Source organism: Galeopterus variegatus, unplaced genomic scaffold (genome assembly GCF_000696425.1).
Source record: "Galeopterus variegatus unplaced genomic scaffold, G_variegatus-3.0.2 Scaffold1795, whole genome shotgun sequence".
NCBI lineage: Eukaryota > Metazoa > Chordata > Mammalia > Dermoptera > Cynocephalidae > Galeopterus > Galeopterus variegatus.
The window spans coordinates 38876-51842 of NW_007727906.1; the positions used below are offsets into that span (position 1 = coordinate 38876).

Below are 12967 nucleotides of genomic sequence, written 5' to 3' on the forward strand. Positions count from 1 at the left end.
TTTAAAAAAATGTAGATAACAGTGGGAAGTGAGCGAGTTGACATGTGCGGAGCCCTGAGAGCAGGGCCCAGCTCACGGTGAGCGAGTCCCAGGTAAATGTTAGCTGCGCTCACGCTGGGACCCATGTGCGTGAAACAAATCGAATACGTGCACACAGAGGGGTAATAGCGGTTATTGTTTCTGTGTGGTTTTCGGTGGTTTTCAAATGATGCTCTGTTGAAGGGCAGGGAGCCCCTGTGCCCCTCGTGACCTTTGACTCTAACCCCCACCCGGCCCCCTGCCTCAGGTTCACTGAGAAAGGGAACTTGGAAGTGCTGCTCTTCACCATCCAGAGCAAGCTGCGCGCCAACAACCAGAAGGTCTACACGCCGCGCGAGGGCCGGCTCATCTCCGACATCAACAAGGTCTGCGGCCCCGGCCCCCACCACTTGCACACATCTCCTGACCCAGCCCTACGACCCCGACTTCACACTCCGTCCAGCTGCCTGCACCCCCAGACTCTGACGTCCTCTCACACACGTCGCCCCTCCACCTCCGTCCAACGCTCCCTACGAGGCCACATCAGGAAATTGTACCCCACGTCCCTCATCTTATTCAACGTGTCCCCAGCTCACTATCCCTACTTTTATTTTATTCTTTTCACTACAATGTGGTAAGACTAACAAAAGTAAAAATCAGGGTCGCCCACGGTCCCCCCACCACAAGCAAATCCAGCGGTTTCCATCATTCCTGTTCCCTCCGGCCTGGCCCAGAGCAGATGTCATTTTTATGAGGCCTCACAGCCCCCCACCCCGACACCACCCCGGTTTCTCCCACCTCCACGCACAGTGTCACCAACTGCACTCCACAGATGCTCTAGACCAAGCTCCCTTGGGCCATAGCGTGTGCCCCCAGTCCCGCTGACCCCACCCGCCCTGGCCCTCGGCACTCATCCTGTCCCCACCATGCAGGCTTGGGAGCGGCTCGAGAAAGCCGAGCACGAGCGCGAGCTGGCCCTGCGCACAGAGCTGATCCGCCAGGAGAAGCTGGAGCAGCTGGCCGCCCGCTTCGACCGCAAGGCCGCCATGCGCGAGACCTGGCTCAGCGAGAACCAGCGCCTCGTGTCCCAGGTAGGGCATAGGGCGCTCTTGGGACGTCCAGGCTGGACGGGAGAATTGGGAGAGAGACAGTGGTGCATCAGGAGCCCTGCAGTGTAGGGAGATGGTGAAATATGGAATCCAGGAACCAGGGGCCGGAGGCTTGGGCCGAGAAAGGGTCAGTGAGACAGGATGGGACAGGGAGGAAACTGAGCCACATCATGCAGTTGGCATCTTGCAGCCAAAGCATTCTAGGGGACAGAAGGGGGGCAAGCAGAGATGCTGTCCTTTGGTTCCCAAACCTCCTCTCCCTGCCCCCTGCCGCAGGACAACTTTGGGTTGGAGCTGGCGGCAGTTGAGGCAGCAGTGCGGAAGCACGAGGCCATTGAGACAGACATCGTGGCCTACAGTGGCCGGGTGCAGGCAGTGGATGCAGTGGCCGCAGAGCTGGCCGCCGAGCGCTACCACGACATCAAGCGCATCGCAGCACGGCAGCACAATGTGGCGCAGCTCTGGGACTTCTTGCGGCAGATGGTGGCCGCCCGGCGGGAGCGGCTACTCCTCAACTTGGAGCTGCAAAAGGTGTTCCAGGACCTGCTCTACCTCATGGACTGGATGGAAGAGATGAAGGTACACGGGCTGCCGTCGGGGCAGGGGCAGGGGCGGGGTGGGGACACAGTAAGAAGATCAGGAGCTGTGAGGGAACAACCTTGGGGACATTCGATCATTTGCTCAGCTGGCCTTTGTAGAGTATGGACCAGTGCAGGGCCTGTCCCTGGTTCTGATGAACAAGGCACACAGGCCACTGTCCACATGGGGCTCCCATGCCAGTGGGAGGAGACTGATGGTGAAACCCATGGACTCAGCTGCACAAAATCACAGGTGCTCACACACTTGTGAGGAAACTGGAGCAGGTCATGTGATGGGCCGTCAAGCAAGGCCTCTGAGCAAAGCTATTTAAGATGAGCCCAGAATACACAAGGAGCCAGCACAGGGGGATCTGAGGAGAGAATGATCCAGGCAGAAGGAGCAGCTAGGCCCAGGCCCTCGGCCATGCAGCACGGCACATTCAGGGGCAGAAGGGAGGCCAGTGGACTGGAAGTAGGGGGAGGGGGCTGTGGTGTGTGGTAAGGGAGGGCGCGGCCAGCTCACCTAGGGCCTTACAGGCCTGGCCAAGGAGTTTGGATTTTATTCAGAGTAACACCGAGCATTTAAAGTGATTAGAAGGTTTTGAGAAGGGGAGAGACGTGATTCTGCTTAACAGTTTTAAAAAGGTCACTTTGTCTATTATGTGCTGAAGGCCTATGGGCAGCCAGAGTGGGAGCAGAGAGGCCAGTTAGAGGCTGTTGCTGTCTCTAGGTGAGGGCTGGGCCTACAGATGAGTCTGGGGGAGACGCTGAAGGTTGCTGGGGGTTGGGGGTGGAGCCATGACAACAGAAGGGTGTTGAGGATTCTGGGACTGAGAAGATGAGTCACAGCAAAGAATCCGGGAGCAGGATTTGGTAAGAAAGCCATCCCCTGGGAGGGGAATTGAGGATAAGGAGGCCGGGGTGTCAGGACAGAACTGGGTTATCCTTGTGTGAGGGAGTGAGCAGGTGTGCTCACCTGGGCGCGACACCTGGAGCCTCCCAAAGAGGTCAGAAGCAAGGCTAGCAGTGTGCACCTGGCTGGGAGGGAGCTGAGGGCACACGCGTGTGCCTGGCAGGGCCGGCTGCAGTCTCAGGACCTGGGCAGGCACCTGGCTGGAGTGGAGGACCTGCTGCAGCTGCACACACTGGTGGAAGCCGACATCGCCGTGCAGGCCGAGAGGGTGCGGGCCGTCAGCGCCTCTGCCCTGCGCTTCTGTGACCCAGGAAAAGGTGAAAACCAGGGGAAGTCTCTGGCAAAAGGTGGGGCTGGGAGGGAGAACATGAATTGCTGAGGCTGAAGGAAGGTGCTGGGTGGGTGACAGGCGACAGAGAAGAGCCAGGGAGGGAGGCCTAGGAGAGTGGGGTGGAGGGACTCATGACAAGGGTGGGTGGGGAGCAGTCAAGGGCTGGGTAACAGCTCTGCACCCTCTGCCGTGACTTCTTCAGAGTACAGACCGTGCGACCCACAGCTGGTGTCAGAGCGGGTGGCCACCCTGGAGCAGAGCTACGAGGCGCTGTGCAAGTTGGCAGCAGCACGGCGGGCCCGTCTGGAGGAGTCACGGCGCCTCTGGCGTTTCCTCTGGGAGGTGGGCGAGGCTGAGGCCTGGGTGCGGGAGCAGCAGCACCTCCTGGCCTCTGCCGAGATGGGCCGGGACCTGACCGGCGTCCTCCGCCTGCTCAACAAGCACACGGCCCTGCGGGGTGAGATGAGTGGCCGGCTGGGGCCCCTGAAGCTCACCCTGGAGCAGGGCCGGCAGTTGGTGGCCGAGGGCCATCCTGGGGCAGGCCAGGCTGCCGCCCGCACAGCTGAGCTCCAGGCCCAGTGGGAGCGGCTGGAGGCCCTGGCCGAGGAGCGTGCCCAGAAGCTGGCCCAGGCTGCCAGCCTCTGCCAGTTCCAGGCAGACGCAAATGACATGGAGGCCTGGCTGGTGGACGCACTCCGCCTGGTGTCCAGCCCTGAGCTGGGGCATGATGAGTTCTCCACACAGGCCCTGGCCAGGCAGCATCGGGCCCTGGAAGAGGAGATCCGAGGCCACCGTCCAACCCTGGACGCCTTGAGGGAACAGGCGGCGGCCCTGCCTCCCGCTCTGAGCCGCACACCTGAGGTGCAGGGCAGGGTGCCCACCCTGCAGCGGCATTATGAGGAGCTGCAGGCCCGGGCGGGCGAGCGGGCACGGGCCCTGGAGGCAGCCCTGGCACTCTACACCATGCTCAGCGAGGCAGGGGCCTGCGGGCTGTGGGTGGAGGAGAAGGAGCAGTGGCTGAACGGGCTGGCCCTGCCCGAGCGCCTGGAGGACCTGGAGGTCGTGCAGCAGAGGTAGGGCCCCACAGGCTCCCTCCTGGACTGGCCTTGTGAGTTGGGGGGACAGGGTGTGGGGTGGCAGGTCCTGCCATATGCTGCCTGCCACATCCCTTTGAGTCTTAATAGTTGTCTGTTTTAGTTTTAATGAAAAATGTTAAATATACCCCAAAGTAGAGAACATGATGCAACAAACTCTTATAAACCCATCACCCAGTTTCAATTATTGTCAATATCTTGCTCTATTGGATTTATCTCCCTTTTAAAAAGAAAATCCCATGGGCTGGCCCCTTAGCTCAGTGAGTGTAGTGTTGTAACACCAAGGTCAAAGGTCGGATCATGTACCAGCCAGCTGCCAAAAAAAAAGTAAGATTAAAAGAAAATCTCCAGGGCCGGCCTGGCGGCGCTCCCGCCGAGGGTTCGGATTCCATGTGGAGACCGGTTCCTGCCCACTGGCTGAGCGTGGTGCGGGCACAACACCGAGGGTTGCGATCCCGTTGCCGGTCCCCGGTACGGTCGCAACACCAAGGGTTGCGATCCCGTTACCGGTCAGTAAAAAAGAGACAAAAAAAAAAAGAAAGAAAGAAAATCTCCAATATTATCATTTCGTACCCCCATTCTTTAGGATGCATCCTTTAAGAAATGTGAGGAGCCATTCTTATACCCAATATATTTTTTTCCTCTAGAAAAACCTGAAAAGACAATATGTTGTTTTTTAACCATGTGTGTGAACACGGTTAAAATAACTAAGGCTTTGAAGTTATAAACTCTTTAGAAAGAGATACTGATTAACCACTCATGAAATAGTTTTATTTACAGAATAATCTTAAAATTGTTTAGAAAGGACGTTTTTCTTATAGAACCACAATACCATTATCTCATAGAATAAAATCATCAGTTCCCTGATATCCTCTACTATCAATCTATAATCAAATTTCCTGGTGGTTTTAAAAATGTTCTTAAAAGGGCCGGCCCGGTGGCGCACTCGGGAGAGTGCGGTGCTGGGAGCTCAGCGACGCTCCCGCCGCGGGTTCGGATCCTACATAGGACTGGCTGGTGCGCTCACTGGCTGAGCGCGGTGTGGGCGACACCACACCGAAGGGTTGCGATCCCCTTACCGGTCACGAAAAAGACAAAAAAAAAAAAAATGTTCTTAAAGATAGTTTTAGTTTTCAAGATTATTCTGTTACAGGAGTTGACAAACTAGAACCCTTGGGTCAAATGCAGCCTGCTGCCTGCTTTTGTAAATAAAGCTTTATTGGAGCAGAGCTGTGCGCATTGATTTACATATTATCTATGGCTGCTTTCACACTACAAGAGCGGAGCTGAATAGTTGCAACAGAGACTGTATGGCTACAAAGCCTAAAATATTTCTTCTTTTTTTCCTTTTTTTTTTTTTTTTTTTGTGGCTGCTGGCCAGTCTGGGGATGCAAACCCTTGACCTCAGTGCCATAAGACCATGCTCTAACCAACTGAGCTAACCAGCCAGCCAACACCTAAAATGTTTCTATCTGGTCTTTTATAGAAAATGTTTATAAACCCTGCCTTATTAGAATGTAAAATGGGGCTGGCCAGTTAGCTCAGCTGGTTAGAGCACAGACTTATAACCCCAAGGTCACAGGTTCAGACCCCTGTACCAGCCAGACAGAGCATGGTGCGGGTAACAGAAAGGTCAAGGGTTCGGATCCCCTTAACCAGCCAGCTGCCAAATAAAAGAGAGAATATAAAATGTCCCTGGGAAAAGTGATACTTCACATCTTTATTATGTACACAAATATTTTTGGTTATTGCTTCATTTTTAACACATATTAGTAGGATGAGACCTGGGTAGGCAGCTAAGGGGTAAGTCCCAGGAGGAAAAGCAAGGCTCTGACAAAGGGTAGGGCCATGTGGCAAGGTCTAGTTGGACTTGTGCAGCTGTTCCTGACCTTTAACTTTCACCATCTTTTTGAGCAACTCTAGAGATGACAGTTTTTCTACTTGCTTTGGGGGAGGTAGGGACTCCTCTCTTGACCCACAGATGCAATGACCCTTGCAGGCTAGGAGTGCAGAGAGCCCTGTCTGTAAGCCTCACGTCGAGGGAGAGGGGTTCTCGAGGGCGTCTCAGTGGCGGGCGGTGCCTGCTGCCTCCCAGCGCTCCTGTCCAGCTCTTCTACCCCCTCAGGTTCGAGACCCTGGAGCCTGAAATGAATGCCCTCGCAGCGCGGATTACTGCCGTGAATGACATTGCCGAGCAGTTGCTGAAGGCCAACCCCCCGGGCAAGGACCGCATTGTCAACACCCAGAAGCAGCTCAACCACAGGTGGGCTTGGGGAGGGCAGGATGAGGGGACAAGAAAGAATGAAGCAGATGAGGATGGTATTGGAAGAGTTTTGTAGAGTTTTAGCCTGCAAGGGGGGCTAAAAATGAGGTAGGAGACTGTCTGGAATATGCTGGGGGAGGAGAAATGATGGAAGAGATGAAAGAGGGGATCGAGGTGGTCTGAAGAGGCTGGTGGCTGGACAGGGGTCCGTCCAGAAGAGAATCAAAGGAGGTGAGTGGGAGCAGCCTCGTTAAGAAAGCAGAAGCAGGTAGGCAGAATATACCAAGGGAGACAGGCAGGGAAGAAGCTTCCAGATAGACCTGGACAGGGCAGGAAAGCTGAGCACCTCTAAATGCCAGACCCTCCGCCTACTCTCAGGTGGCAGCAGTTTCGGTCCCTGGCAGATGGCAAGAAGGCAGCTCTGACCTCAGCCCTGAGCATCCAGAACTACCACTTAGAGTGCACAGAGACCCAGGCCTGGATGAGAGAAAAAACAAAGGTCATTGAGTCCACCCAGGGCCTGGGCAACGATCTGGCCGGGGTGCTGGCCCTGCAGCGCAAGCTGGCCGGCACCGAGCGAGACCTGGAAGCCATCGCTGCCCGGGTGGGTGAGCTGACTCGAGAAGCAAATGCCCTGGCTGCTGGCCATCCAGCCCAAGCCCCTGCCATCAAGGCCCGACTTGGAGAAGTGCAAGCCGGCTGGGAGGACCTAAGGGCCACCATGCGGCGTCGAGAGGAGTCATTGGGTGAGGCACGGCGGCTGCAGGACTTCCTACGCAGCTTGGACGACTTCCAGGCTTGGCTGGGCCGCACTCAGACTGCTGTGGCCTCTGAGGAAGGGCCGGCCACCCTGCCTGAGGCAGAGGCCCTCCTGGCTCAACATGCAGCTCTGCGGGGAGAGGTGGAGCGGGCCCAGAGCGAGTATAGCCGGCTGCGGGCCTTGGGCGAGGAGGTGACCCGGGACCAGGCTGATCCCCAGTGCCTCTTCCTACGGCAGCGGCTGGAAGCCCTGGGAACTGGCTGGGAGGAGCTGGGCCGGATGTGGGAGAGCCGGCAAGGCCGCCTGGCCCAGGCCCATGGCTTCCAGGGATTCCTGCGTGATGCTCGCCAGGCTGAGGGCGTGCTCAGCAGCCAGGTGAGAGCCCAGTGCGAAAAGTCTCAGCCAGGGAGAGGAGGAAAATAGCTACCGTAGGAGGTGTAAAGTAGCATGGTGGATGGGGAGGAAGGTGCCAGTGGTGGAGGAAGCAGCATGGGCAGGAAGAACATGGAAGAAATATGTGACAGTGGGAAAAAAAAGATATAAATTTAAAATTACCAAAACTGTCTTTAGAAGAAATAGAAAGCCTGGCTAGTCATATAACTGTTAATAAATAGAATCAGTGGCTAGAAATAGGATAGAACAGGATTTGGACTGGTAAAGGTCCCCCAGCTCAGCTCCCTTGTAACTTTCTGAGACCCCCACATTAGCAGGCAGCCTCCCCCTCTGTCTTAGAGCTATCTGGGCTACACTGCATGTCCCCAGATTGGCCCCTACATCTCAGATGCATCCTCTGGGTGGGTCCCTTCTGAGGGGTTGAATCATGCTCTGAGAAGTGAGCTCGATATCGCCCCTCCTACACAGGAATATGTTCTGTCTCACACGGAGATGCCGGGGACACTCCAGGCTGCCGATGCCACCATAAAAAAGCTGGAAGACTTCATGAGCACCATGGACGCCAATGGGGAGCGGATCCGCGGGCTCCTGGAGGCGGGGCACCAGCTGGTGTCCGAGGGTAACATCCATGCCGAGAAGATCCAGGAGAAGGCAGACTCCATTGAGCGGAGGTATGATGAGGACAGTGGGCAGATGAGGGCCTGAGGGAAATACGTGAAAACAGGAGGGCCTCAAAGATGGAGAACATGGCACAGGCAGACTGACAGATGGGGCGGGAGCTGACAAAAAGCAGAGGAGGAAGAATCAAGTGGTTGGAGAGGGACTGAACCGTGGGCTGGGAGGCTCTACCATCCCCACACTAAGGCAGAATGAAGTCTGCTAGGGTAGCAGGCCTGGAAGTCAGGATCCCTGGGTTGTCTTGCAGGGCTCCGGGAAGGCATTATCCCCTAGGAGGAGGACTGAGGGCCTCTAGGTTAGGGAAAGGGCCATAACCTTTTCACAGCAAGTTCAAAGGTTTCACACGGGGCTGTCACTGCAGACACAGGAAGAATCAGGAAGCCGTGCAGCAGCTTCTGGGCCGTCTTCGGGACAACCGTGAGCAGCAGCACTTCTTGCAAGATTGTCATGAGGTGAGGCTCTCCGTTACCTGATGTCCCCTGTGACATTCTCTAGCCATTCCTCCCCCATAGTGCCCTCACTCTGTGAACCTAGAATAAGTGCATTGCGCTGTCCCCGAAGCATGTGAGCCCTTCACGGCTCTTCCCGTCTACTGTCTACCACTTCTTCTGGCTCACACTTGCCCCCTCTATGCCCCTCATCCCCCGAGATGTCCTCTGCCCCTCTCCATCCCTGCTTTATGCTTGGTCCAGCTGAAACTCTGGATTGACGAAAAGATGCTGACAGCCCAGGATGTGTCCTATGACGAGGCCCGCAACCTGCACACCAAGTGGCAGAAGCACCAGGCATTCATGGCTGAGCTGGCTGCCAATAAGGACTGGCTGGACAAGGTGGACAAAGTGAGTGGTGAGGGGCCAGCCTTCAGGGCTGCCTCTGCAGGGTCCCCAGGGTAGAAAGTCATGGCCTAGGGAACAAAGGTCTTAGGGCTGTAGGACAGCGACTCCAGAAGGTACAAGTTAGCAGGGAGCCAAACTGTAGCTTTGATTCAATACGTAACTGTTCCTGGGTCCAGAACAGGGTGACGCTCTTCTGCAGGGCTCTGCAAACCTTTTCTATGAAGGGCTAGATAGTAAATATTTTAGGCTTTGCGGGTCATACGGTTTCTGCTGGGACTACTCATGTCTGCTGTCATAGTGCAAAAGCAGCCATAGAGAATACATAAGTGAACGAGCGTGCCTGTGTTCCAATAAAATGTTATTTATAAAAACAGGTGGGGGCCAGATTTGGCTCATGGGCCGTAGTTTGCCAACCTTTGCTTTTGAGTCTCATTCTTCCTGGTACTTGGTCTCCAACCCAGCTCTTCCTGAAGAGTAGAGGATGGGTGAAACTTTATTTCTACTTAGCAAGTATTCCTGCAGAACATTATGTGTGCTTGGCACTCTGCTAGGTGTTGTGAGTTATATAAAAAGACATTTTCTTTTCCTCAGTGATGTGATGATTGGGGAGAGGAGGAGACCAGTGTGTTTTCAGTTTTTCTATTTGTTCAGCAAATATTTACTTGGTGTTGCTATATGCAAAGCGTTGTATTAGGCACTGAGTAGGGAACAAAGGTGATTCCATTGTGGGCTCCACCCTCAGGGAACAGCGCTGTAGCCAGGATGGGAGACGTATGCACAGATCGCTGAAGTAAACCCAGAGCAGCATATGAGTGACTTAAGAGAGGACTCGATAGAGCCTGGGGGCTAAGGAGAGAGGAGATACAGGAATTCCAGAAGCAGGAGCAGAGATATTGAGAGAAAGATGTTTCTAGGAAGAGAAAACAGTGTGAGCCAAAGACCAGGGGTGTGGAAGTGGGAGCCTGTGTGGGAGCAAGGGGGTGAGTCAGTCTGGCAGGAGCACAGAATGTGTGCAGGGGCCCCACAGAGGAAAAGGGGGGAAAAGCATCCTGGCCCGAGTCATGAAAAGCCCTGAGCACTGTGTAAGGAGTGTGCTTAGAAGTGTGGGTCGCGCTGCAGGTTGTGAAGTTACGCAGCCAGTGCTAGCCTTGGACACTCTTCATCTGACAGCCGTGTATACAATGGCCTGAAGGCAGCGTCTGGGTTTGTGTTCCCCTAGAAGCAGACCCTGAAACAAGGATTCTAGTGTGACCCACTTATATGGGAGGTGATCCCACAAAGCACCCGTAGGGGAGTGGGGAGATGAGGCAGAGAAGGGATGGTGGTCAGTAAAGTTACCCCAGGGGGCAACTGGGGCTCAGTCCTACAGGAGCACCCTGGGAGACAGTGTAGAACACGCGTCAGCGTTATCCCAACCAAGGCCAAGGACACCAGGTGTTTATCTGTGTCATTGATTGAGGGTTGACCCTGGGGGCATCTGCTCTCTGGCACTTCCAGCTCATCCTCCACACAGTTCAAGGGCATACACTTTCCTCACCTCCCCAGAAACGAAAGTCCTCAAGCGGAAAGGCTGGAATTGGTGAGACCAGGTGGGACTTGCCGTAGTTCATGTGAGGAGTGATGAGTTAAGAAACATGAAACGATAGCAAATAATGCAAGTTCACATGCAGCATAACACTAGAAACCAAGCACTAGAAAACCCAAATAAACAGAGACTCCGGTGGCGTTTTACTTGAAATGAGGTTTGAGCTGGACCTTGAGGGAGGCGTGGGGTTTAATCAACGAGCGTAGGGCAGTGGGCAGTTTAGAAACAGTTAAAAACCTCTGAGAAGTGTATGTTCATGAGAACATACAAGAACTGGGCATTTCTGCCCACACTTTAGGTCTCCACTGCCCTTTAGGTCCCTGGTCTGCTATTAGCCCTACGGCACAGTGGTGTCTGATTCTGGCACTTACACCTTCTTTGTCTTGCCACTCAGGAAGGGCGGGAGTACAAGAACTGGGCATTTCTGCCCACACTTTAGGTCTCCACTGCCCTTTAGGTCCCTGGTCTGCTATTAGCCCTACGGTACAGTGGTGTCTGATTCTGGCACTTACACCTTCTTTGTCTTGCCACTCAGGAAGGGCGGGAGCTGACTCTCGAGAAGCCAGAGCTGAAAGCCCTGGTGTCAGAGAAGCTGGGGGACCTGCACAGGCGCTGGGACGAGCTGGAAACCACCACCCAGGCCAAGGCCCGCAGTCTTTTCGATGCCAACCGAGCCGAGCTGTTTGCCCAAAGCTGCTCTGCCCTGGAGAGCTGGCTGGAGAGCCTGCAAGCCCAGCTGCACTCTGACGACTACGGCAAGGACCTCACCAGCGTCAACATTCTGCTCAAGAAGCAGCAGGTGTGCTGCGGGCCTCTGATGGGGATGGCGAACAGCAGAGAGGAGGAGGGAGTCTGTGGCTCCCGAGATTTGGGAGGTCATTATGAAGCCTGGCAGATAACGTCTTCACTTACATTTCTCCAAGTGGTGTCTGTGGGCCACTGGTATCAGAATCTCTAGTGGTGTGTATCAGTCAAGGTCAGATCAGGAGATAGAGACCACACTAGTAATTTGAACAGGGGAACTTTAGCAAAGTGAAAGGAAGTATTAAGTAGCACAAGGTAGTTAACTGCTAGAGGGGTTAAGAGCACTCTACAGCAGGGGTCAGAAAACTTTTCTGTAAAGGACCAGATAGTAAATATTTTGGGCTTTGTAGGTCATATGGTCTCTGTCACAACTATTCAACTCTGTCTTTGTAGGGTAAAAGCAGCCATGGACAGTACGTGAAAAGGAATGTGGCTGTGTTCCAATAAAACTTTACAAAAATAGGCAGTGGACTAGGGTTGCCACTCACATTCCAGCATCTGCTCTAAAGAACACAGGACTAGCAATGTAGGGAGTAGCTACTGCCTCTAGGGCCATGGAAGGAATGAGGTGGCTGAGTTTCAGACCTCACTGGAGAGGGCAGAGTTCTACTGAATGGCCGAGAAAGTTGCTGGGGTGTCATGGGCGGGAGCAGGTCTGAAGCTGGCAAGCCAAGGCTGGCCAGCAGGAAGTTGCCTCTGGAGTGCTCGGACAACTTGCTGGAAGGTGAGAGTCATTGGATCTCTTGCACACTGTGGGCAGTTTGCTGCAGGAGCAAGAGGGAAAGCTCGCTGGAGCTGTTGGGAGCCCCTTCCCCTGCTAGGCGTGGTGGTGTCCCTTCCGCGCCCTCTACTGACGATGTCTAGCATTGCATCCGCTGGCAAAGGAGAAATCTTTACAGGGTCCAGCTACGGTGTCTCAAACAAAGTAGGACAAAGATGGGTTTGGAATTGAGGTGGATTTGGGACTGAGAGGCAATAAATTGATAACTGGCGCAGTTACTACACTCCCCTGGATTCTTATGCATTTTGAAGTTCGAGATCCACTGATCAAGGCCATGAGGAGATGCTGTCCCTGGGGTGAGCCCCTGAGACAAGAAACCATGATTGGCTTGATATGGACTAATGTCTCTTCTGTGTTTGAAGGTGGAAATGTGGTGCTAACACCTCCCTCTGCTTCCGGGTTTTCAGATGCTGGAACGGGAGATGGCTGTGAGAGAGAAGGAGGTGGAGGCAATCCAGGCCCAGGCACAAGCACTGGCTCAGGAAGACCAGGGTGCAGGGGAGGTGGAAAGGACCTCAAGGGCCGTGGAGGAGAAGTTCAGGGCACTGTGCCAGCCCATGAAGGAGCGCTGCCAGCGCCTGCAAGCTTCTCGCGAGCAGCACCAGTTCCACCGGGATGTGGAAGATGAGATTGTGAGTCACGGGGGCCAGGGATGGGATAGAGTCTTCATCTTGGCAAATTGTCCCTGCCACTGGCTCTCCAGCCTCCTTCCTGCATGCTGGGGAGATTTAAGTAGTGCTGTGTTTCCTCTTCCCTTTGGCATTAAAAAAATCTCCCCTCGGGCCGGCCCGGTGGCGCACTGGATAGTGCGCCGCTTGGGAAGC

At 54.7% G+C, this 12967-nt stretch overlaps 1 protein-coding gene across 2 annotated transcripts in view; it reads left to right on the top strand.

The window, feature by feature from the left end:
* SPTBN2 (spectrin, beta, non-erythrocytic 2) overlaps positions 1–12967 on the top strand; it is a 41230-nt gene that overhangs the window by 19455 nt on the left and 8808 nt on the right. For both annotated transcript variants that reach the window (XM_008578986.1, XM_008578987.1), the window contains exons 10-21: positions 287–404; positions 951–1109; positions 1404–1706; positions 2782–2935; positions 3152–4022; positions 6169–6306; positions 6685–7441; positions 7928–8130; positions 8499–8589; positions 8830–8976; positions 11094–11357; positions 12551–12775. In XM_008578986.1, the coding sequence (XP_008577208.1) occupies positions 287–404; positions 951–1109; positions 1404–1706; positions 2782–2935; positions 3152–4022; positions 6169–6306; positions 6685–7441; positions 7928–8130; positions 8499–8589; positions 8830–8976; positions 11094–11357; positions 12551–12775 (3430 nt within the window). The remainder of the gene's footprint in view (positions 1–286; positions 405–950; positions 1110–1403; positions 1707–2781; positions 2936–3151; positions 4023–6168; positions 6307–6684; positions 7442–7927; positions 8131–8498; positions 8590–8829; positions 8977–11093; positions 11358–12550; positions 12776–12967) is intronic.